Consider the following 26,313-nt stretch of genomic DNA (forward strand, 5'->3'; position numbering starts at 1 on the left):
ATCGAATTTTCTTAAAATATCTCTTACATATTTTTCTTGATTAATAAAAATACCATCACTGGTTTTTTTAATCTGGAGTCCAAGAAAAAATGTTCATTCACCCATTAAACTCATTTCAAATTTTGAAGACATGATTTTTGAAAATTTCCTGCACAAAGATTCATCAGTAGAACCAAAAATAATATCATCAACATAAACTTGTACCAACAGATTACCTCTTTCAGGAAGAATAAATAAGGTATTGTCAATTGCACCTCTTTTGAAACCGTTTTCTGATAAAGTGTTTGGTCAGAGTATCATACCAGGCTCGAGGGGCTTGTTTGAGGCCATACAGTGCCTTTTCCAAACGATATACCCAATGTGGATGCTTTTCATCAATGAAGCCTGGAGGTTGCTTGACATAAACTTCTTCTTCTAATTCTCCATTCAAAAATGCACTCTTTACGTCCATCTGGTAGACCTTGAACTTATGATGAGCAGCAAAGGCTAAAAACATTCTGATGGCTTCTAACCTTGCTACTGGTGCAAATGATTCTTCAAAGTCAAGATCTGTCTGGACGTACCCTTGTGCCACCAATCTGGCCTTATTTCTGATCACATGACCATCTTCATCAACCTTATTTTTGAAGACCCATCTGGTTCCAATTGGTTCTTTCTTGCCAACTGGAGGAGGAACCAGATTCCAAACTTTATTTCATTCGAACTGGTGAAGCTCTTCTTGCATAGCCATCACCCAGCTTAGGTCATTCATTGCCTCGTCAATCTTCTTCGGTTCAATTAGTGATAAGAAGTTGACATATAAACATTGTTCACTGGAGGCACTTCTGGTTTGAACCCCTCTACCGAAGTCACCGATAATCTGGTTGATTGGGTGAGCTTTTGTCCACTTAGAGTATTGACAAGGATTGTTTCTAACAACAATATCAGTGCAAGAGTTCAATTGATTCTCTGGAGTAGGATCTTGCCAAACCAGTTCAGCATCTTCATCAGAATCTGTAAGGTCACGATTTGCATCATGAAATTCTTCTTTTAAAGGCATTTCTTGGATTACTGGCTCAAAATCAATTGAATCTAATACTGGAGGCGTAGTACGAACATCTAATCCAATAACAAGTTCAGAGGGTAGTTTGAAACTTATTGAAGGATAGAATGAAGTATTACTAGAAGGTTTTTCAAATTGCACTGGTTCCAAGTCAGGATGACTGGAAGCATCTTCAGATGAATCTTTATTGTAGTTGATAGGATCAGATTCACCAAAGATAATTGAACTTTCTGGGGGAGAATTAAGGGTTGGCCTTTTATTGATTGCTTCATTTGACTCATCAAATGTGACATGTATCGACTCCTGGACCTTTTCCAGTCTCTTGTTGTAGACCCTGAAGGCTTTGCGAATGGCTGAATATCCTAAGAAATATCCTTCATCAGCTTTAGCATCAAATTTGCCTAACTGACTGGAGTCGTTCAGGATGTATACTGGACATCCAAAAACGTGAAAATAACCAATATTTGGTTTTCTATTTCTTAATATTTCATAGGATGTCTTCTTGTGTCTCTTCACGTATACTGAGCGATTTTGAGTGTGACAAGCAGTTGCAATTGCTTCAGCCCAGTACATTTTAGGAAGACCAGATTCAACAAGCATACTCCTGGCAGCTTCTATCAGCGTGCTGTTCTTTCTTTCTACATCTCCATTCTGCTCTGTAGTGTGTGCTGATGAGAAATTCTGGGAGATGCCAGTGTCAGTGCAGAATTTCTCCAAAGTTGCATTCTGGAATTCTGTTCCATTATCACTTCTTAACTGACACACTTTTCGCTTATATTTGAGTTCAATTTGCTTGATAAGAGCGATGACTTCAACAGCAGTTTCATTCTTTGACCTAAGAAATATTACCCAACAATATCTGGAGTATTCATCAACAACTACCAGGGTATATATCTTACCAGCACGAGTCTGAACATTTACTGGACCAAAAAGGTCCACATGAAGCATATGAAGAGGTTCAGATATGCTAAAATTTTGTTTTGCCTTGAAACTGGTGCGTTTCTGCTTACCCATCTCACATCCTAGACATGGCCTTTCCTTTTTTAAGGAGACAGAAAGTATCCCATCTGCAAGTTGTTTTCTAGACAACTTGTTAATATTTTTGAAATTTAAATGGGATAACCTTTTATGCCATAGCTAGTTTGTGTCTTCATCAGCCTTGGTATAGAAATACTGCTCTGAAGGAGAGCTTTCCATATCCATCATGTACACATTCCCTTTTCTGGGAGCAATCAGTACTACCTTCCAATCCATATTAAATACGATGCCCTGAGAGATGTTAAATAACACCTGGTAGCCATCATCACACAACTGGCTCACACTTATGAGGTTATATTTCAAGCAATTTACATAAGCCACTCGTCTGAATTTGACTTGAACATTATTCTGAACACCATATCCCTCAGTCTTTCCAGAACCATCATTTCCGAAAGTAATAGAGGGTCCGTCAGAAACTATGAACTCCTCTAGCAGGGTCTTACATCCGGTCATTGTCCTTCCAGTAGCGCTGTCAAGATACCAAATATATTTCTTTCGATCGCCCTACACATCCACCAGATTATTAATTTAAAGGTTTGCGAACCCATCGACTGATAGGTTCTCTGGATCCACAAGGATGGATCCCGGCTGGTATCTGGTTGATATCACTTTCAAAAATAGTGGGTTTCTCACTAAACACCACTGGAACTGACAGTTTTGAAACCTTTTTCTTTTTCTTATGAACAGATGTGCTCGATTTTTCTTTTTTTGAAAAAGGTTTTGTATTTTGTTTAGGGCCAGATGAAGTACCCTCAAAATTGTTAATTCTTGCATTGCAACTTTGAACTTGACGAGCCAGTAATTGAAACTGACTCTCCAGCCTTAACAAAATAGTTTCATCAGATGACACCAAAGCCTTTCCAGATGACTGTACTTTTGACTTAGGTGGAGGAACAACATTCTTCTTTTTCTGAACCTGGGGTTCTTTAGAAGATGATTGAGGCAAAGGTTTATTCTGCTTAACCTTCTTGACTAGAGCATTCATCTGGGGAGCTCCAAATTTAACCTCATACAATTGAACAGGAGGAATAATACAAGTTTTGGGCGTTGTTGGTTCATCATAAATAGTGCTAGGCTTTAACACTTCAGGCACTCGGTCAACAACAGGTATTAATGCAGCAGCATTGACATCACCCCTAGATATGCACGTTTTTGGGAGGGGTACTAGTTACGTGCAACATCATATGGTTTCTTGGTCTCAAGCCATGACTGGATAACATGTTTTTCTTTTGTTAAAATATTTTCCAGTTCTTCTTTTTCTTGGACCAGTTGTTCAGTAACCAAAACTTGTGCTCTGAAAGCGAATTCAATATCTTGCAATTCTTTTAACTTTGATTGTAAATTTGCCATTTCAGAAAAATCTGTTTCAAAATTATTTGACATTTCTGAACGAACAGTTTCCATAAACATTAAATCAAAGTTTAAAGCTTCTGTAATGTCCAATTTTAATTCAGGATCAGTTTCTTTATCATAATCTATTACCTTAATGACAATGTCCACGCATCTTCCAGATGTGACATCTTCTTTCACCAGATGCTCTTCATCAGCTAGAGCCATATAACAACAATCTCTTTCCTCTTCATGATCAACTGATGAGTCATCAGAGGGAACCCATTCTTCTTTAGCCACCATGCATTTATTATTATCTTTTTCTGCAGACATGAGAACAATTTGAGCCTTAAGCTTTTTGTATTTTAATCGGTAGCTATCATCAGGCTTGTTATAGGAAGTTGATGGACAAGATTGTGAGACAAACTTATTGGACTTGCACTCTTTCATGAAATGACCTTTTCTGCCACACTTAAAGCATGTTAGATTGGTCTTGTCGGTGGAAGAACTGGGTGCATTGTGTCCAGTGGGTCTGTTAGCTCTGGCTTTGAAACGGTTAAACATTTTAGCCATCATAGCCATCAGATCATCACTATCAGTTTCATCATAATCTGGAGAGATATTATTCATGACTCCAGAATCCATTAATTCAGACATCATCTTGTTTATCGAAAAATACATTCTCGGAAGACATCAATGCTGCACATGGTGGTTCAGTATGACTAACCACAAGGGAACTACTGGAAGCATGCTTAATAGCATCTTTTTCTGCCTCAATTCTCTCGGCTTGATTTTCTTCAGTGAATCTAAAAGCACCATACAATGTTGACAGAGTATGGGAATGCAAGGTTTTACCTTGTCTCAAGACCACGATCATATGAGACCATTTAGATGGAAGAATATCACAAAATTTTTCAAGAAGTATGTCCTTGTCTTTTTCTACCCCAAGCCCTCTCAACTAATTTATGATAGACATAAATCTGGTGTAGGTACCAGTTAATGATTCATTGGGTAGGGCAAAAAATGACTCATACTTCTTATTCAAAGCCACTTTTCTGGTAACAATAGTATCATCATCACCTTCATATTGGTTCACTAGTTCATCCCACATGTTTTTAGCACTGGGATAAAGCACTAGTGTGGGAACAAGAGCTTCAGGAACGGCCCCGAGGATCATGACTTTTAAGGTAGTGTCAATATTGACTAGTCTCCTTTCCTCTTCAGACCAGTGTTCCTCCCTCTTTTCCCTCCCGGATCTTGCTCCAGTTGGATCAAGAAGTGGATTGAGAGGACTTCTAAGAATATAGGGTCCTTCATTTAAAATTTTAAGCATATTCCTCTCAATACCAGTAACATGTAATAACATCCTAGCTTTCCACGTGCCAAATTCATCACCATTCCCACTGAATTTGGGAACAGGAGTGTTTGAGTAGTGTACATGCACGTGTGGAGAAGCAGGAATAGGAGGTGGTGGTGGTGGATTATCGTTAACATGGTCATTAGTCTGTTCAAATTCATTTATGGGTGGAGGTCCAGTGTTTAAAGTGTTTCCTTGTGTATTCTCTGGGCTGGCCATCGAGAAAATGCAGATCTAGGCAAGTATGTTAGCCTTTTGCTCTGATACCAATTGTGAAGTCCCCCACTCGATGGTATAACTCACAAGTGTAGAATACAACAAGACAAGTAATCACTAGATAGGACTTGTATGAAACGTCAAGTAAGCACTAGATTGGACTAGTATTACGATAAATATAAATGCAAGAATATATATATAATGTAATACGTACTTAAGCAATATATAGATAAGCAAGTAAAGTAAATGGTGAGACACTATGTAATTTTTAAGTATATTTTATTTATTGATGTTAAATAAAATACAAGGTTATTGCGGAACAAGATATTACAAAGTAAGTATCTAAACAACCTATGAATTACAAGTGATCTAATTTTGTTAAATAAACTCCTTGATCGAAATAATTAAAGTTGTGAAGTATAACTGTTTAGATCGAAAGTATTTGAGCAAAGGCACCAAATTGCAAAAGTATGTGATTTGGATGAGGAAGTGACTTGGTATTTATATGCAAAAAAGAATAAATATAATATTCTTTTTGCCGTACAAATATGGTTACATGTATTTAACGAAATTACTTTAATTCCTTAAATGCATTGATCAAAGTACAAGAATAAAGTCACATGATAGTGACTTGTCTTAACCAACCACTTTTACATGCGTGTAAGGCTTTTAACAAAGGACAAATGGATTGTCCGGGTAAAGGCATGTAAAGGCATAAAGTCAATTCCTCGTAATCAATGTTCAGACTTGTAATGTCTAGAACACTGATAAGGACTCCAGTCAGGAGATCTGGTAAGTCTTTCAGTGAGCTCCGCTATTTGTCAGACTTCTTTCTTCAGACTTCAGTCTTCGACTAAGTAAGTTGTTCACTGGTCTTCACATAATTTCTGGACAAATCTTCAGAGGGCTCCAGTAATCACGTCTGGAGCGAGTCTAGTAAATTTGGACCTAACAGGTTACTTTTCGTATACTATACTGCATGTTTTGGCTAGTTTTTGTCAACGACACGTGACGATATATGATTCGCCGATAGCTTGCCAAACTTGCCAATTAGCCAATTTAGTGGCACTACACCTCTCCCCCTTATGTTACTTGTATAAATAATACTAGCACGTTACCCACGTAATGTAGTGGTGGTTGTGATGGTGACGATGTGATGGTAGGGGCGATTGTTGGTTTTAGATGAGGCATCGAATGGTGTAGATAATTAATGTAAAGGTAATTGATGTAAAATGTTAATGGAGATATTAAAAATAAATAATTGATAGTGTAAATGTTAAGGGTAGTGTAAGTGAAATTTTAAAGGGTGCTAATTAAGTGAAAATATGACATATTTTTAAAATTTTCAAAAATATAATGTTGTTTTTTTCATATTATAGTATATAGATATATAGATTACCGGGTGAAATGTTCATTTGAAAACTAAAGTTTTTGTGAAAATTAGAAAACTGGTCAAAACACACTATGATCTGAATTTAACACAGTGTGTTTTAATTGTATTTTTATAAAACACAATGTGTTTTTATTGTGTAATTTAAAATATGTTGTGTTAAGTTTAAATCACAGTGTGTTTTTGCTGGCGTTGTAAATCAGAAAATTGTTCAAACACATTGTGATATGAACTTAACACATTGTGTTTTTTGAAAAACATATTAAAAACACATTGTGTCAAATTCAGATCACAATGTGTTTGACAGTTTTCTAATTTCACGAAAATTTTAGTTTTCAGATGATCAAAACCCAGATTATCGGTCATATATGACCAAAAAAGTCTATAGAATGATATAAAATTTTGTAAATTTTCCATTTTTTTAAAGATATAATGGATAAATGACTAACAACATCCTCACGCGGATAAAACTTCCCACTTGATCATGTATTATTTATGTTGATGTTATTTTTATTTATAAATTAATAAAGGGAGTAAGTATAGATTATCTGCATGTGGAAAGCTTTTTTTCTCTTCGTCATTATCAAGTTATACAAGTTGATTGGCTCTTGTTGACAAATTCAATTGCGGTCAAGTTATTATACCATTATTTTATATTTTTATTTAATAAACGGGTAACACTAAATCACTAATTTGGAAGATGGTTTCGATTAATGTCGTCATATTCTTACCTATTTTTTTTGCCAAATTTTGTTATTACAAACATATAAATTATTATACAATGGATTTAATATTCATTTATCACTCATTAATCACTTTCTGTAATGAGACACTTGGTTATTCAAGTGATCAGTCCATGCTATTTCTTGCATGCGCTTTCATAAAACTAGATGGTTTTTTGTGTTTATACTTTTATGAAGGAGAAAATGAAAAGAAATTTTAAAAAATTTAAAACAATATACGTAAGGCGACAATAGGCGGAAATACACACATCCTAAGGTAGCCCGGGCTACGGGTCCGCTAAATTTGTGAAGTGTAATTTTTTTTTGAAAAACGATATACTCTTTATTGGTGATACGGGTCAAACAAATATGGGATACCAGTCAATAAACTAATTCCAAACTTTCGAAAAATTATTATCAAATAATAAAACTCATAAAGACGTACTTGTATAATTAAATGATAAATGAAAACTACCAAAGTGCCAAAAGCTTTTAAAACCACTAAAAATAGCCAAAAATCTTAAAACATCGCTAAAACTCGTAACAATTTAGTCGTCAGCATCGTTATTTTAAGTTGATATAAGGCTAACGATCAAAAACATTTGTGCTACTCATCCTTTTCAATCCTAGTTCCGCCGCTAAAGCGTTATTAAGAAATAAGATCATAAGATTTTAGTCTAGTAGTTAAAGGACGAATGTTTTATCCCAGATTCAAATCGAGACATCGACATATATTTACTAACTTGTGAAAAATCTTTTAATACTAAAAACTTATCCACTAATCACAGTTTCGATTTCTTAAAGATTTTAAAAGTAATTGTTTTATTATCTTATTTTGAAATTTTTTTTATTGATTATCATGACACGTATAAAGAAAACAAAGCATGTATAAATATAACCTTTATTCAAAACACGTACATCATTGTCATATTCTAATTGAACTATTTAGAATATGTTTTATCTAAAAATAAACTATAATTTTTAATAGTGTAAAGTAAAATGGAGTACACCATGTGTAACAATTACTCAAACAATATGGTAATGATTTAGGATGAGGATTCCCTCAAGTTATAATACTAACTTGAGTCAAGTTAGAAGAATCATGGTCATTGGATTAAAATCAATCTTGGCCATTGATTTTAATCCAAGGGTCATAATTCTTCTAACTTGACCTATCAAGTTGTTTCAACTTGAGGGAATTTCCTTCCAATGATTTATTATGATTTTTTAATATTCAACTATCGCCAAGTATATTATAATCTACAATTTTGATTGATGAGTTTGTAATATTTGAATATTGCTACGCATGTCACAAAAAAAAACTTCGATGGACAGAAATTATTTCAATATAAAAGTCAAAGTTTTAATAAACTTTTCATTACTAAAAATAATAAACTAGATTTTCAACCATAATCATTTAATATTTATAATGTCATAAGCTATATGCATTATTTATGATCTAAATCTATTCGAATGCTATGAGATAAACTTAGACTTTGATGAACACGATTTATAGAAATTTTTTAGTCATTGTCATACATTAGATAAGTAGAATTTTAAACGAGTAGATTTCATAGAACACGCTTCTATGTAAGTTTTGTGCTATCTTAATAATTTTATTTTGACGAGGTCTATTCATTAAAAAATCACCTTTTAAATATGATAAAAGGAAACAAAACTATGATGTGATCATAATAATACTATAATAGTTCAGTGACTTTTTATTTGTGGAATCACTCGATCAACTAATAAAGTGTACTCTGGCTTCATATATAGTCAAAACAAATGTGGGTGTTTGGTATGTTTTTTAGAAAGTTGACATTAATGTAAAGTTACATCATATCATATAAATAATCATTTAGGGAACTTTTTATTCAGGAAATAATAAATCCTTCTATTATAATAGCCTACAAATATTTTCAATCTCAAAATAAATAATATGTAAAAAAAATGAATGGATAAAACATTAGAGAAAAGATTTTATGAGATCCAAATATCATTTTATGGTTCTTATACAAATTATTAAAAAACATATTTCCTCCGTCTCATTAGTAGTGCCCACTTTTTAATTTTCAAATTTTATTTTTTACAACTTTGGCCAAAATATTTTTATTTGTATTGCGTAATACTTGATGAAATTTATATGAATAGATATAGGTTTAGATGTGTTTTCAATAGGTATAACTTTCGCCAAGTATTATATAATACAATAAAAAATATTTAAGGTCAAACTTACATAAAATAGACTTTGAATATTTAAAACTAGACACAATTAATGGGATTGAGGGAATATCATTTTCCCTTTTATTATATACATTATATATAGTTTGATCACAAAAATCATACAAATGAGGTATTCATGTAACATGAGGGTACCTCATATAAATAACATGACAATATCACAAAAATCATATAATAGCTTTTTACTCTTTAAGATGGTATTGTATAACGATAATTATGCAATACTGGTAAACATTTGTATACCGTTACTTAAAAAAAAGAGAAACGAAGAATCACTAAAGCAAATAACTTGTCATACCTTAGTTATTTTTAAGGGATTAATTATTGGATGATCAATGTATTTTTTCTTGTGTACACGGTTTGTCTATTAAACCGGAATATTGAAATGTATCATTCATAAATTTTTCAAATTTATACATGGTTGCTATGTGACCGGTTACCTATTATAGCTTGTTAAAAAAAATTTTTTATTATTTCAAATGACATGTGAATATTATGTGTAGAGATGAGATAGATTTATTTGTATATACATAAACAATATTTTCTTTATTCATATTCAAAGCAAATCAATTTCATATTTTCATAAATACCACCTAACATAGCCCTCTCAATTATTGGCATAACATCAAACAAGATAAACATATACGTGTGCTTAAGTTTTAGCTCAATGTTTGAAAAGTCATCCTCTTATATGAGGTCTTGTGTTCAAGTCTTGGAGAAGACATAGGAATTAAGTCCTTTTATCAGGGGTTAACTTGGTTGGGTATACCCAGGTTCAAGTCTGATGGAGCAGGGTTTACTCCGATTACTCGTCATGCCTTTTGGCGGATTAGTAAGGTTTTTTCCCCATCCGGTATTTGAAATAGATATTTTTATTTCGAGGGGCTCTCTAGCGCGGACCCAGTCAAAACAACATATGCTAGATCTCCCGCTGTCGAGTCACGACACGAAGTTTCAAACGAAAATCACCTTTTAAAAAAATAATAATAATAACTAAAAGATAGAGATATACGTACATCTGATCAATTTCATAACTAAAAAATGTCAAAACATCAAGCTAGATAGATAGATACGTACATAGTAATATACATAATAATACCCATGAGTGAATGGAAAGAAATTAAGGAGACAATGGGATTTGCAACAGAACAAAGATGAGAAGTAACAGATCTGGTCATCAATCGATCTCTTTTTATTCTCCATAACCTTCCATAACGCACTAGGGGCGGTTTGTTATCTTTAGGCTAAAGAGAGTGAGGCCTCCCCATAACCTTCTATAACTCCCTAGGGGTGGTGTAGGGGACGTTATGGACTCATGATGGCATTATGGGGGAAAGAGCCGTTGGTTGTTGTGATCGACGTTGAACTAAGTGTGTTAGGGGCTTCGTTCGTATAGATTGAGCCCGTTGGTACAACCTATAGCCGGCGTTACACACAAAATACCCAGGATTGTCTTAGTTGGTTGTTAATAAAAAAAACCACCTAGTCTTGGTTGCTTATGGGCTTATCACACTTTTGTTACCCAAGACATCGAAAGAGCATTTGATTCCGTCTCACCAATACTCTCACTCGCTCAAGCCCGTTACCCTCTTTGAGGCGGCTTGAGGGCAACACTTAACTGTAAGAGTGTAAGGCCGTAAGCTTATATTTCACCAATTTCCTTTAATATCAAAATTTTAGCTTTACAACTCTCGATGTTAAATATAAGACGACTATTATATTGCTTATGATTTCATATCACCGCACGGTTGCTAGATAATGAACGACAAAACATATATGTACCCTTGATAAATTTAAAGTTTGTTTTTCAAAACAAGTGAAAATAAAATATCTAAGTATAGGGTGTATCATATCTATCTTTAAACAATGTATGAATTTTTTGTACGGATACGACATATTTCGAGTCTTATGATATAACTACGAACATTTGGTTTTGGATTAGTAAATATACGAAAACCGGTGTCTAAGACACCAATCTTGTGTTTTAAGGGCCAAATTAAGTTGGTGTCTAAGACATTGGGTTTTACTTTTCCATACAAAGCCGGTGTCTAAGACACCGGTCTTCCATTTTTAAATTCAAAGTCGGTATCTAAGAGTCCGGTTCTTGGTTTTTCTTTTATATTGACCCTTTTTTTTAAACATTCATATCAAATTCTACGACCTACTGCAACAATATTTAGTATGGTTTCTTTATCTTCTCCACCATCAACTCCTATTGCACCAACATTTTACAACCTAAAAGATCAACTAACAGAAGAAAGGAGTGATGATAGTGAAATGTATGAGAAGGTTTCCGATTGTCTTGAGCATTTCAAACAAAAAAGATCGAGAACGACAAAATAATAGCAAATATATATAGCCCTGGTAGAACACCCAGATCAAGCGAGTCCATGTATGTTGCACATCTAAAGGACGTGGGTTTTGACATTGATCGTATAATGAAAAAGCTTGAAAAAATCATGACGTTATTGAATAAAAAAATAGACCGTGCGCAATATATAATTGATGAAATTGAAGACGAGTTTGAAGGAATCAGCGGCGAGTGCACAATTATGTAATACTATTGTTATTTTAGTAGAGTCAACTATTATGTAATGTTAACTAATTATGTAATGCATTTGTATTTTGATAACTAGCATGGTACCCACGCGTTGCAGCGGATACCATGAATAATGCGTCAATTAAGCGAGATATCACGATGTATATACGTTTCTACACAGCTTGGAATTAAGGAGTCTTCATATGGTCAACCAAAGTATATAGAGTCTGAATTGTTTTAGTATTGAAGCCATTATTTGTTCTCACAACTACTATCATGAAGAAAATCATCTTTAAAATGTCAAGTTTCAACAAAAAGCGTCAATATTTATTACAACAAACAATACAATATTTCTTCCTACAAACTTGCAAACAACAGTGACACATTTGTTCCTGCAAACCCAAAAGCATTTCATAAGGCTACTTTGATTGGCATCTCTTTTGAATCCATCAAAGGCGTGAAAGCTTCTTTGAAATGGGACATTAATTGCTCAGATTTAACGACAAGGGTGCAATTCCCTAGTCCACTTGATCGGGATGAAGAGTTTGATTGCATGAGCTTCCACTGTGTCACCTGATGGGTAAATGATTAATACTGAAACAGGAGTTTGTAGAGAATCTTGGATCAAAATGATGTACTCAGAGCTGCGGAAGTAGCATGAGCATTCACATAGCCCACTTGATCGGGACGAAGACCTGACTGCAAGTACAAGAAAAATAATAGTTTATTAGATATAATACTGCTCCATTTAGAAACTACTGAATATTTACAAATGAGAATTCAACTACAACTGCAAGTTAGCAACAAAGGGTGAAAATTAATTTATAAACTTAATTTATAACTTATAAGCATCTCCAAAATGTCACCTCAATTTTAATAATATTCATTTTGTGATGTCAAGTTACTTATAGTACTCCTGATTATCCCATTTGCCTTTCCACTAAAACACAGAAGTATGTGAACATAAGCTTGAGTCAATAGCCAATAGGCTAATTGTGTGACGAAATAACAATACTTGAAAAATTGGTACCTATATATGTCATCCCTCCTTGCACACCGACAATCATTTTTAGTATTTAATCTGCTTCTGATATAACAATATACTCGTAATATATTGTCAATTGAGTTTTTTAAGAGCAACGTATAGGTTATAAAACCACAACATTGTTCTCTTTTGAGTAAACTGTGTCAACATAAATACATAATCCAGATCGATACATTCATAAGTAAATGGGTCAAAGTGTCGATTTTCTAGATAAAGGCTCACTTGTTCAATAGAGAAAAAGCTAAAGCATTCGGATCATACGCACGACACTTGTCGTTAGAGCATCTAGTGTAACAATCTAAGGAGAACTTGTTCTTGAAAAGACGAAAAATGAGTCTAGACCTGGTTTTGCTACTACATGATAGAAACTTCATCATCAATAAGAAAAACAAAGCTTGAGTTCTAGTATAGACAGATCACCTCCTAATGTTTCTGAAAGACATGAAAAAAAGGATTACCTCTTGTTATAAGCATCTCCAAATGATTCACCGATTGACTCGAGCGTGGCGGCACTTTTGTAAACGTGCACCTCTTCTTTTTCGTCTTCTGCAACAATCTGTGTGTGCTTTTCTGGTGAATCATCTACAATGCAAAAGGCATAGAGCATTAAATTAAAATACAATTCCGTATGTTTCTCTGTGTATATCTCTACTACATTATAAAGCATTTCTTCTCTCAAAAATTTCAACTTTTAACAAGTAAAAACCTTAAAATACCTCTATCACTTATTTATAATATCCTTAAAATAAATCTCAACCACTCATTTTTCTCTCTCCTCAAATTTCAATTACTCATTTTTCTCTCCTCCATACATTTCTCTTATTCATTTAAAATCATTTATCTCAAAAATCGTAAATCGATAAATCATAAAAATTATATTGGTGTGCTTAAAATTTCTTGCTCTTTCATTAGAGATGTGATTCGATATACTTTCGATGAATTTTTAAATCCGATGTTGGAGCGCGTACAGCTAAGGCATTTGACTATGACTTATCACAACCTATGACCTATCACTTGATCATCTTACCGCTTTGCAACGCCCGGGTACTTACTCTCGTATAAATATTTGGATTTAAGCTTAGCATCCAATTACAATTCTCATCTAAAAAGCAGTACTAAGATCCGATCGAGGATCCGGTAATGACTTCTTAACCATTTAAACACGTGACATATATTCATTTGCATAAGCGTTTTAAAAAAATGATATTCATCCGCATAAACAATTCAACAGAATAGGATATCCGACTAAAAAATTTACATAATAAAAAAAGTTATATCAATTGAAAAAAGAAAAGAAGAAGATACTCATGTTGGTGTCCAGATTTGCAGACGGTGGTGAATGATGGTGGCGGTGGATCAGCTGCCCTGGATCCAGAGGCGGTACCAAGAAAAAATTCCAAAGAGGGCAAACTTAAAAAACTTAATAAAAATAAATCTAAAAGGGGGCAAAATGTTAAAAACCTACAGAAAATTTTTAAAATTTTATGAAAAATTTAAAAATACATGACAAAAAATAAACATTTTTAAAAAATAAATGTTAACGATATTGAATAGGGATGGTGGTGTTGTTTCACGACGGTGGAGTTGGCGTTCATGGCGGCGTTGAGGATGGACGATGGTGTTTCTGTTGACGGGAGAGAGTGAGGAGAGCGTTTGAGAGAAGGGATCCTGTTTTGTAAGGGAATGAGGGTAGGTTATGTGTGTTGCAGGGGTAGTTTGGACAAATCCCTATGTTACATTTCAACAGGGGTGTATTTTTTCTAATAGGTAGTATAGATAGCAGAAAATTTTATTAGATTGCTACTTCTTCCATACATGATTAAGCATTTGAAACATAACACAAAACTACAAATTGTAACACTATCCTCTACGCCCACCTGTTCCACAACCAGGTTTTTTCGACTACCTACGAGGTCTAGTTTGTATGATGTATTGTTGTTGCTCATGGCCATCATCATCATCATCATCATCATCATCATCATCATTATCATCATCATCGTCATCATTCCTTTCTTCTGTTAGTTGATCTTTCTGGTCTTAAATGTTGGTGCAGTAGGAGTTGATGGTAGAGAAGATAAAGAAGCCATACTAAATATTGTTGTAGTAGGTCGTAGAATTTGATATGAATGTTTAAAAAAGAAAGTCAATATAAAAGAAAAATCAAGAACCGAACTCTTAGATACCGACTTTGAATTTAAAAATGGAAGACCGGTGTCTTAGACACCGGCTTTGTATGGAAAAGTGTCACGTTAATGTAAAACCCGTGTCTTAGACACCAACTTTGGCCCTTAAAACACAAGACCGGTGTCTTAGACACCGATTTTCGTATGTTTACAAATCCAAAACCAAATGTTCGTAGTTACACCATAAGACTCAACATATGTCGTATCAGTACAAAAAATTCTGTATGAATTTTTGTTTTCCTTTGAAGTGGATGCCTGTTTAACTTTTTTGTTGGTAGTTAAAACATTTTAGAAGTTCACTAGATTCTTTTCATACATATCTGTTCTTAGTCACATAATATTCTACACCATTTCTTTCTTCCTTTATCATTACTCCATCTATATTTCTTATGTTTCGATTAGCGGCCTTCTTTCAATTTTTCAAGATTAATTTTGCTTTCTCTCATAAATAACAGACCGAGGACAAATCTCCAACTCCGACTAGTAAACAGACGGATAGGCATTAAGAAGCTATGGGAAGAAGCAGTTTCCCTTTAGACTAGAGAAAAAAAAATTAAAAAATAAATAAATCAGAACTAAAGCAGAACAAACACTTGAAAATTTGAGTGTGAGGTTGTTTCGATCTTTTTCCTCTACATCTAAAAGAAAAACAAACACTTCAAAATTTTATCACCTCTAACCAAATCAGACCTAAAAGATTAATCAGAGTTAAAACAAACGGGCCTTACGCGGTTTAGGTACATACAAAGTCCTATTAATCATCAGTTTATTTTGCATTTCAATGTTTACATTTAACCCTATTAATCATCTAATTTCATACTTTAAAAAATATCATCACCACTTTCTTATAGCATAAATGAGCACAACGACAAATACCAAGTTATACTCATCTAACACCTTTTCAGAAAATTATTGCCAAAACAAAGTCCTACAATCAACAGTTTTTACAACTACGAAAATCACAAAGTTTTCAAAAAGCAAAATCAACTGCAGAAACTTAAGTAACAAAACAGACTACTTGTGCTACATATTAACACATTTCTTGCCAATTTCACTAAGTTTATCTATGTAACTGCACAAAAGTAGCCAACAACAAGCTATTTCATTCCACAGAATCCTCACTACAGAAACTAAAACTTTCAGGGCTTAAACCAACTAAAATCTTCATCAAGCAGCAAGTTATCAGAAAACAAAATTCACTACAGCAAATCAATTAGCCTTACTAAAATGTGTTCTGGGAGTAGACCATGGTGAATCAGTCTCATCACTACCACCATTTTTCGCCACTATCTCCATGGATGCCCTATCTGGCAAAACCGACTGAATCATAACAACAGGCTTCCTCGTTGGCAAATCCGGTACCAACCCACCTCGTAACATCCTTCCAGCCTCCTTCATTGTTGGCCTCAACTGATGATTCGGGTGCACACAAATGAGGCCAGCCATCAACATCCGCTCCATATCCACTTTATCAAACCGACCCATTAAATTTGGGTCAGCAGCAGCTATCAAAATTTTCTTTTCCCATAAATCCCAGACCCAGTCAGTCACCACCACGCCGTCCTCATTAACAGGACGCTGCCCTGACGCCACTTCCAACACCACAACCCCAAAACTGTAAACGTCGGTTTTCACACTAGGTACACCGGAATACACATATTCCGGTGCCAAATACCCCATTGTTCCAGCTGGCAACGTGGCGTCACGTTGCCTAGCACTATGCTCATAGACTTCAGCCAATCCAAAATCCCCCAATTTCGCAATGAAATCAGCATCCAACATTATATTACACGTTTTCACATCGCGATGTATGATCTGTCTTTCACATTCCTCGTGTAAATACACGAGAGCTGACGACACCCCAAGAAGTATATTCAAACGTTTCTCGAATGTTAACAGTCTGTTCACATTCGTTCGTTTGTGAAGAATCCTATCGAGTGACCCGTTTGGCATGTACTCATAAACCAACACCAATTCATTCCCTTCACAGCACCATCCATGAAGCTGTACTAAATTCTTATGATGTAAACACCCCACCATTGTCGCAAGCTCGGTTGCAAACTGATTCCCAAACGAACCCGATTGGTTCACTTTGCTAAACCGTTTAACCGCAACATTTCCACAAGAAGGCAAATTTGCCTCATAAACAACCGAGGACGCACCCTCACCGATTATCCGATTCTGATCAAACCCTTTAGTAGCTAATGTAATATCCGATAATTTTAGCCTTTTGGGCACTTCGGTTTCTTGAAAACGATACATTTGGGGGTGTTCACATTTTCGTTTAATTGATCGTCTCTTCTTAACACAAAAGCAGTAAATTATGAGAACACCTGCAACAATGAGGAGAAATGGTGTAACAAACAAAAGCCCGAGCCCGATTTCAAGAACCCGATTTTTATCTTTATTACTCTGATGACTTGATACTCCGAATCCCTCCTCATCTTCTCCTGCGAAAACCGGATCTTCTGGATAACAAAGTAAACAGTTTCTTGAACTTTTTGTTTCCATTTGCATATTGGGTGGTGCTAATGTTTCAAATACATGAAACTGTATTCTTTCAATTGAATGTACAGAGGATCCCCTGCCATTTGAGCCCGAAAACCCGACATACATAAACTCATTAAAGAGGATAGAAACGTCAATCGGAACTGAAAGAATCGATTTCCCCGGTTTGGTATCCGAATACGCAACCCATACCCGGATAATCTTTTCCGGGTTTCTGTATTCGACCCAAACTGTAACCTGTTTCCCACTTTTCAAATCAATCCCTTTAGTCATCAAATCAACAGAAGCAACAGAAATAACAGAGTTAATATCAACCCCAACATGATTATCATTAATATCACCAAAACCCGGGTTATATAAAGTATCGAACTCAATTGCGAAAAACGGGCCAAAAACAGAGGAATCAGGCAAACCCAAATATCCATAAGAATGTGGTAAAGAATTGGGATCAGAAGTGATCAAGAAAGCAATACCGTCACCAGGGAGACAATGTGGGGATTGAGGAGTAATGCTGAATGTGAAACGGGTGGAGAATGAAACGGTGTCGTTTGATGAAGAGTTAACAAAACGAATCGGGTTAGAATGAAGGATTCTGCCAATGGATGGGGAAGTTTTGCAAGTTTGGGTTGTGGGTTGTTCTTGAGTTAAGATGATTGTGTTGTTTTTGTCGAAATGGGTTGACCCAATCAGTGTCAAGTTTGAAGATGGTGATGAATATGAAGTTATTGGGTTGAAGATTGTGGTTAAGATGATGATGATGAAGAATTGAATGTATGGAATCATGTTTAATTTGGGAAAAAGATGACTGGAAGGATATTTTTCTGGGTTTTTATTTACGAGTATTTATTTTGGGTTTAAATTTTGTGATTGTTTATGATTTTATTTTAGACGGGGGCTTCGAGTTTTGAGAGGATCGGAATCCAGGAGTTGAAGATAATACAAGTAGTAGATACCTAAACTATTGGAGAGAGAGCAAGTTTTAGCGCCAAATTATGTTGAGTAGAAATCAACATTTTTATTTTTATTTACAGAGGAAAGATAGAAAAAAGAAAGAAAAATAAAAAGGTGTGGGTATGTTTTTTTAAAAAGTCTTTCGTATCAATTACAACATATATTTATTTGAGAGCATTCGTGCCGTGTATTTTGAGCTATTAGGATTATGCTTTGTTATTAATGATGTGTCGCTATGTATACATATAGAGAAAAGATAAATTATGGATGTGTTAAATTGAAGGCGGACGTATTAGATTAAACTGATAAGGGTATGTTTGTCTTTTTCATTTATCCTTGAAAACTAAACGACTTCCTCGCCAATTCTCACGCACCGACAAATGTAGACACATAATTTCTCTTTGACTCTTTTATCATACACCGAAATATGATTGCATGCATAATGAAATGCCTTTAATTTCTTAAATCCATTGGTTAAATTACAAAAATAAAGTCACATTGATGTGACCTGTTTACTTTAACTAACCACCTTTACATGCATGTTGTACTTTTAACAATAGACAAATGGATTGTCCGGATAATAGCATGTAAAGGCAAAATTCAATTTCTCGTAATCAGTGTTTAGATTTGTAAAGTCTGGAACATTGACAAAAGCTCCAGCCTTCGATCAGTTAAGACTGCCAGTGGGTCCCGCCATTTTTCAGTCTTCTTTCTTCAAACTTCAATTTTCGACTTTAGTGAGAATGTCTTCAGTGGAATAGATCTTGACTGGAGTGAAGTCCAGTGAACTGAAATCCGATGCCTTCCAGATTTCCAGTACAAGTAAGGCGTTCACTGGTCTTCTATTATTTCTGGAAAAATCATCAGTGGAGCTCCAGTCTTCACTACTGGGAGCGAGCCAGTGAAACTTGGACTTAACAAATTACCTCTATTTGTTCAGAAATAATGCAAGGTTTTTCAAGCTTCTACCTATACATCGATCTTGTATGCTTGAAAAACACTTGTTTTTGACTAAGTCTAAAAGGTTTAAGTTACTGGAAAACACTTTATAGATCATTAGTGTTCTGGGTTGGTTTAGTTCTAACTTAGACTAAGCTCATCACTTACTTCTTGAATCAAAACTTGCAAGTATATTTACATTAATAACAAGTTACAATTTTTGGTCAAAAATAAATTACACTCAGGAAATAAATCTAAGTTATATTGTCATAATGTATTTTTTTTTTCTAGATTTATATATATACTATATTGTAACAAGCATCTTTCTAATAGCTTTTGAATTAGAAGTCTAAATTATGTTATATAAATATCACAGTACGTACAATGCAACCTATTTGAACCTTTCTTGTACATGTATTAAGTTATAATCGTGTTAGTACGTTAGTTCTCAAACGTAATGTAATTTTGTAGGAACAATAAGGGGGGTGGGAGTGGATACCCCAACCCCAATCTTCCCCAAATTTCCACATCACCATTTTCCAATAAAAACCTTTCACCTCAAACTTCCCCAATTCACCCCAAATCATCCCAAAACTGTGGCACCACTCACCCCAACCCCAATTTCCACATCATCTTTTTTATTTCCATTTATTTTTACTTAACAAAATCACATATTATATTAAAATTAAAAAACATACCCTTTTATTATATTAAAAAAAAGAAACATTATATAATACTTAAAAATAAACATTACATAATACTTAAAAAAAAATAAACATTACATAATACTTAAAAAAAAATAAACATTACATAATACTTAAAAAAAAAAAAAACATTACATAATACTTAAAAAAAAAAAAAGAAACATTACATAATACTAAAAAAAAAATAAACATTACATAATACTTAAAAAAAAAAGAAACATTACATAATACTAAAAAAAAACTAATCATCAATCTTGAGCCCATACGTGCTCCGTAAGATCATATCGAAGGCAATGGTGAACTTCTTCGTCTATCAACTCCGCATACACACTTTCATCGAACACCGGTTGCACTGGCGGGTCCATTATATGGACCGGTGAGATTGCCCTCTCGTCCCTCTTAATGATCATGTTGTGTAAGATAATACATGTATGAACATACTTTCCAATTTTGTCTTTCGTTTGAGGTCGAAGAGGTCGTTGAAGAATTTTTCATTTACCTTTGAGGACACCAAAAGCTCGCTCGACATCTTTTCTCGCCGCCTCTTGCAATTTCTTGAATCTTTTTTCCTTAGGGCCGGTTGGATACGGGTATGCTTTAACAAGTGTTGACCACTTGTTGTAGATCCCATCACTAAGATAGTAGCCACGTTTATAATCTCGGCCATTCACGCGGAATGAAGAATCCGGAGCCGTTTCGTTACGCGCTGTGACATACAAATCGGATTGGTTCAACACGTTGATGTCGTTGTTTGACCCCGGGACACCGAAAAAAGCATGCCAAATCCACAAATCTTGTGACGTGGTGATTTCAAGCATAATAGTTGGACCGTTGTGCAACGTCGTGTGACGTCAGCCTACGTAGGTACTCTCGGCTATACAACCGAATGATGGCGTCACAAAAATAATCAAGGGTCTCACGTGCGGTTCTGGCTGCCATGCACAAGTACTCGTCATACTCGTCTGGTGCGTTACCCGTCGCGAGTTGCCTAACGGCGGATGTGCATTTCTGTATCGCCGTAAAACTTTTTCTTTTTCTTGCATCGTAACGTTCTTGGAAATACGGGAAGTTTGCTTCAATGTCGTGCACGATATCTAAAAACATGGTCTTGTCCATTCGAAACTTCTTTCGAAAGTAATCGTCTTTGTATTTTGGTTTTTGAACGAACCAATCGTTCAAAAGAGTGGCAAGACCAATTTTCCAACGCCGGTCCGTATACCGTCGAGTTTGAGGAGCACTAGAACTTGTCGTATCTTCAAGAAAGTGTAACGCGTTAAGAAAGAATTCCATAGAGCTATCGTTTGATTCGTCGGGAGAGTCGCTCGAATTATCCAAAAGACCGGAAGCCATATTTTTTGGTGTTGGGTGTAAGAAATTAGTGATGAAAAGGTTGGGGTGTTTGAATTTTATAAAAATGTAGTGAAAATGAGAGTAGTTATGTGTTGTTTTGGGAAGAAAAGAGTGTATATATATAGAGAAAGAGGTAAAAGAAAAAAAAAATACCAACGGCTCTCTACCCCCACTCCCCTCGCCACGTGTCCAGCCACCATTCGTCCGTTTCCTGTGCGCGGCCCCACAACCGTTTCTCTCTCCTCGGTCTCACTACCCTGTTTTTGACCCTTTCTTCCCCACCCCGACCCCCTGGCGGCGGTGTTCCCACGCGGGGCCGGGGTTCACCGTTCACCACCCCACTTCCACTCCCATCCCTCTGACACGTTGTGAACCAACATTTGAAAACCAAAAGGGTTGGCAAAAAGTCTTGATTGGTATGGCCCCTCATTTAATGGACCATGTTTTCTCCCCGTCTGCCTCCCCATGTCTATTTGCTATTTATTACTTATTCTTCGGACACAAGTCATCTCCATACACCCACCAAATCTTTCTATCTTTTTCCACTCTCCATCCACACCCCAAAACCAAATATTCTCACTTCAATTCAATCCTCCACTATCAAAAACACAAGATTAATAATGATAAGAAGATCCAACTATCCTTCATTGCTCATGTGGGTAACATTCTTGATGCTAATCTCTTCATGTGTTACAATAGCAAAAGGGTCATCAAGAGGAGTAGCAAACACACACTTTTTCAAGACCACAAGACTTCATATAATGTCACACAAGTATGTAAATGATGGTGCCTCCTACAATGGTTATCTTCCAAAGTCTTTGATACCGCCTTCTGGTCCTTCACACCACCACAACTCTATTGGTATCAACAATATGCACCCGTGACCAAAAGAGAAAGATCGATCTATCTTCTTCCAAGGGTACAATTAATTAGCTTTTTCTACATGACCATATGCTCTTACTAGCTAGTGAGCCTTACATTTACTTTCTTCGTTTGAATTACTTGGTTATTTTTGTTTAGATGAAACTTACACTATATATATAGTTTAATTAGATCTTAAACATCAAAGGTTTGCACGGTTTTTTAGAAGTCCTTTATATCTCATTGGTTTGAATTATTTCACTATCAATGGGGTTGTTACTACTAATTATAACTAATGACTACAAATTGACGGCATTTGACTTGGCACACTTTTAATCAATCACAGATATTTATATCTTAATCGATAATTTACATTAATGAAAGGTATCTTTGATATACTTCATACCTATACCAAAATTTCCTATATTTTTTTTTAAAGTATATATCATTCACAACTCTACTACTCCGCAATTACGGAGTAGTTACGGAGTAGTTAATAGTACAATTACAAACGAGGATTAGATTACATTAAAAGCATTCCAATCCTCCCAAGAAATAGAACCTTTCTTTAATCTACTTCTATATATACCACAAAATTTCCTATAGTAAGGTTCAGTAATTCTATTGTTGAATAACAGTAAGTATATAATTAAACGAGATGGGGTGCCCGCACAATGCAGCGGTGATGGTGGTAACGACAAAGGTGTGGCTGCGGCAATTGTGGCGATGATGTGCGGCGGTAAGGGTTAATATGGTTATTTAAGGATTGGAGAATCTATGTTGTAGTTTATTTTATTAAGGGTATTATAGGTATATAGGTAAAGATATTTAAATTAGTGAATAAATAAGAAGGATAATATGGTCATTTTATAGTAGTATAGATTACAAAACAGTGATGTCAATATAGGTAAACTATACATAATTAGGAAATGTTTAATCTTCGTTTCATGTCGGCTGTGACCCTTTTTTTTCGGTCAAAGTATGTCTGCTTTGTAATTGTATGCAGAATATGCTGGTCGATATCTTGATATTAAAATATTTAAGACATCCAAATTTTATTGTACTTGTATTTATTCAAAACACATTAATATATTATATTTTATTATATTATATCTCTAAATCTTTATATATAATAAAGAAGGATTGTTTTTTACAATTATTTTTAAAAACATTATGAGGTGTCAAGATCATATATTTTTTAAAAATGTTTATCTTTCATTTATGATGTCATATTTTAAAAAAACTCACTTAATGCTTATCTAAAATTCCTAATCTTTTAATTTTTTCTATATAATATTTTAAAATATTTTTCTATACTTTGTTAATGTAATAGGTACTCTTCATATCAAGTTATTATATATCGATAACAAAAATTAGATACATTCTTTTTTGTTTTAAAATTTTAATTACAACACCCGGGTTCAACCCGGGTCGATTAGCTAGTATATATATAAAAGAGAAATCTTATAGATTACAAAATAATGAAGTTTAGACCTTGGTGTTTAACTTTTAATTAGAATCATTAGATGAATATGATGACGTAATACACATTATATAACTTTTCTAAATTTAAATTTAATTTAATAAATTTAAATATGATAATTAACTATGGAAGTAATATCCTACGGTTTATAAATATAAAAAGTATTTAATTCAATACAACCTATATATATATATAGAGGTGAGTTATTTTAGGGTCACCCCTTATTTTAGGAACAATTAAGACCACATCATAATCATCATCACCGACCATCACTGTAAAAGATAAATTTAAGCTTAAATGATGGATTATGATAGATATAGATCTAGTGTGTGTTAGTGTGTGTATTGAGAGAAACTTGGTAAATGAATAGAAATAGATATATTTTGTTATATGAAAGTCTTCCTTACAAAATGGGGTGGAAGGGGGTTTATATACCATGAAACTAATTAACACTAATGCCCCTTTCACAAATAGAAGTTTACAATTCAACAACAAAATTAATAAATCTAACAACCACCACCACCACCACCATCATAATCTCCGACCAAAAACATGGTCCTCCGGCTCCAGCGACCACCACCGTCGCCGGAAAAATCATGTTTTAGTTAACTTACACATGTGTAAGTTATATGCAACTTACACATGTGTAAGTTAACTTAAAAATGATTACTTACACATGTGTAAGTTAACTTAAAAATGATTACTTACACATGTGTAAGTTAACTTAAAAATGATTTTCCGGTGGTCTCCGTCGCCGAAAAATCATGGTGGTGGTAGGAGATGATTAATGTGGTGGTCGGAGATGATCATGATGGTGTGTAAGTTACAAGAAACACATGTCCTAATTGGTCCTAAAATAAGGACTGGTCCTAAAATAACTTTCATATATATATATACATCAATATATGCGCAGGTTAATTTTTTAAATATTTATAAAGGCTAGTAAAAAGCAAAAGCTAGATTGTTGCCAACATTACATTTACTCCAACCCGTCTTCTCCACTCCATGGCTTCTTAACTTGCGATCTCCCAACCCATTCAGAGCCTGATTAAGTGGTAGCGGAGTTTCTGGGCGGGTTTCCTCGACCCTCATTGAAAGAGTCCTGACTCCGGAATGCCTATATTAAACGCATATTTGACATGAATCTCAAGGCACTTGCAAAATCGCCAATTAATTCACCTCACAGATGTCAGAAGTGAGAGTCGAACATAAATGGATCTTCTCAAAGTCAAAACTGTATCAATAGATCACTGCCAACCTCATTGGCAAATTTTAGATACCAATTTTATATCTTTCATTTAAGCCCGAGATACAAAACTAAAAATTAAATAACTAGAATTTTGAACTTTTTTTTTTTAAACCTGTACTAAAAAGAAAAATATACTCCATATTTTCATTTGTAATTTATATAAAAGAAAATGATTAATCAATTTGACTCATATATCTAAACGATCTAAAATTTAAAAATTTAACATATAGATTCTAGTAATTCTCTTTTTTAATTTTACCTTTAATTTTTTTATATGTCATTATATTATAATTAGATTAATTATTGAATATACAAATTAAATTAACTTATATATGAAACGCATACACCAAGTATATGTTGAAAGAGGAAGATGATGTATCATTAAGTTTGATTGACTTTACTATTTCACATCCCATCATATTCTGTGACCCCACTTACTGTGTCAATCATGTTAAATTTATGTTACGAAAAAGCGTAAAATTTTACTATAAATTCTTTAGTGATGAATCCTCTTTAGCTAAAATCTTCCGACTTATTGGATGAAAATATTTAGAAAAATCAAAGAAAAAATTGGTAAAAAAAATTAGATTTTCATATATGTCCCATTTTAAAAACAAAATTATATATATGTCCGAAATATATTTTAAAAGTATTGTATTTATGCATTAAAACTTGCACATAAGACATATATGTAATTATGTCTTTAAAATGGGATATATGAAATTTTCTAAAAAAATATTAATAGATAAATAGAATTCACATGTTACTTTTTTATAGAATTAGGAAAAATTTTAAGTTAGAATCTTGAAAAAGATACATCATTTTTCTTTATATTTAAATTTTCAAAACCATTTAACTTTTTTTGAACAGTTAGTTGGTATTTGACACCAGGTACAACTCACCGTATAATGGTAAAGCCGTACACGTACTTTAGACTACGAGATGTAGACCATAAGCCGTTACAGGTGATTCAAGAAAAAATTCACACACTTGTCACTCTTAAGAGTCGAACCCAAGACCTGTATGAAAAACCAGAATGCATCTGCCACAATTTAACTTAATCTTATATTTAATACTACATTATAAAATGTATGATATTATTAATGAATTAAAACAAATTCTAATATTCAATTATATTAGTAATATCAATTAGAATATCAATATAC

The 26,313-nt window shown here is 34.1% G+C and overlaps 2 protein-coding genes across 2 annotated transcripts; both read right to left on the bottom strand.

The window, feature by feature from the left end:
* Positions 1–16,268: 16,268 nt before the first annotated feature.
* On the bottom strand, positions 16,269–18,393 carry LOC122584247 (L-type lectin-domain containing receptor kinase S.6). The gene has a single exon (XM_043756460.1). The coding sequence runs from the start codon at positions 18,391–18,393 to the stop codon at positions 16,312–16,314; it is 2,082 nt and encodes a 693-aa protein (XP_043612395.1). The 3' UTR covers positions 16,269–16,311.
* A 2,621-nt stretch (positions 18,394–21,014) lies between these two features.
* On the bottom strand, positions 21,015–21,554 carry LOC122584248. Its single transcript, XM_043756462.1, has one exon. It carries the CDS (start codon positions 21,552–21,554, stop codon positions 21,015–21,017), a length of 540 nt encoding a protein of 179 aa, XP_043612397.1.
* Between the last annotated feature and the right edge of the window lie 4,759 nt (positions 21,555–26,313).

The sequence above is a fragment of the Erigeron canadensis genome, unplaced genomic scaffold (assembly GCF_010389155.1).
Source record: "Erigeron canadensis isolate Cc75 unplaced genomic scaffold, C_canadensis_v1 Conyza_canadensis_unscaffolded:163, whole genome shotgun sequence".
Classification (NCBI taxonomy): Eukaryota; Viridiplantae; Streptophyta; class Magnoliopsida; order Asterales; family Asteraceae; genus Erigeron; species Erigeron canadensis.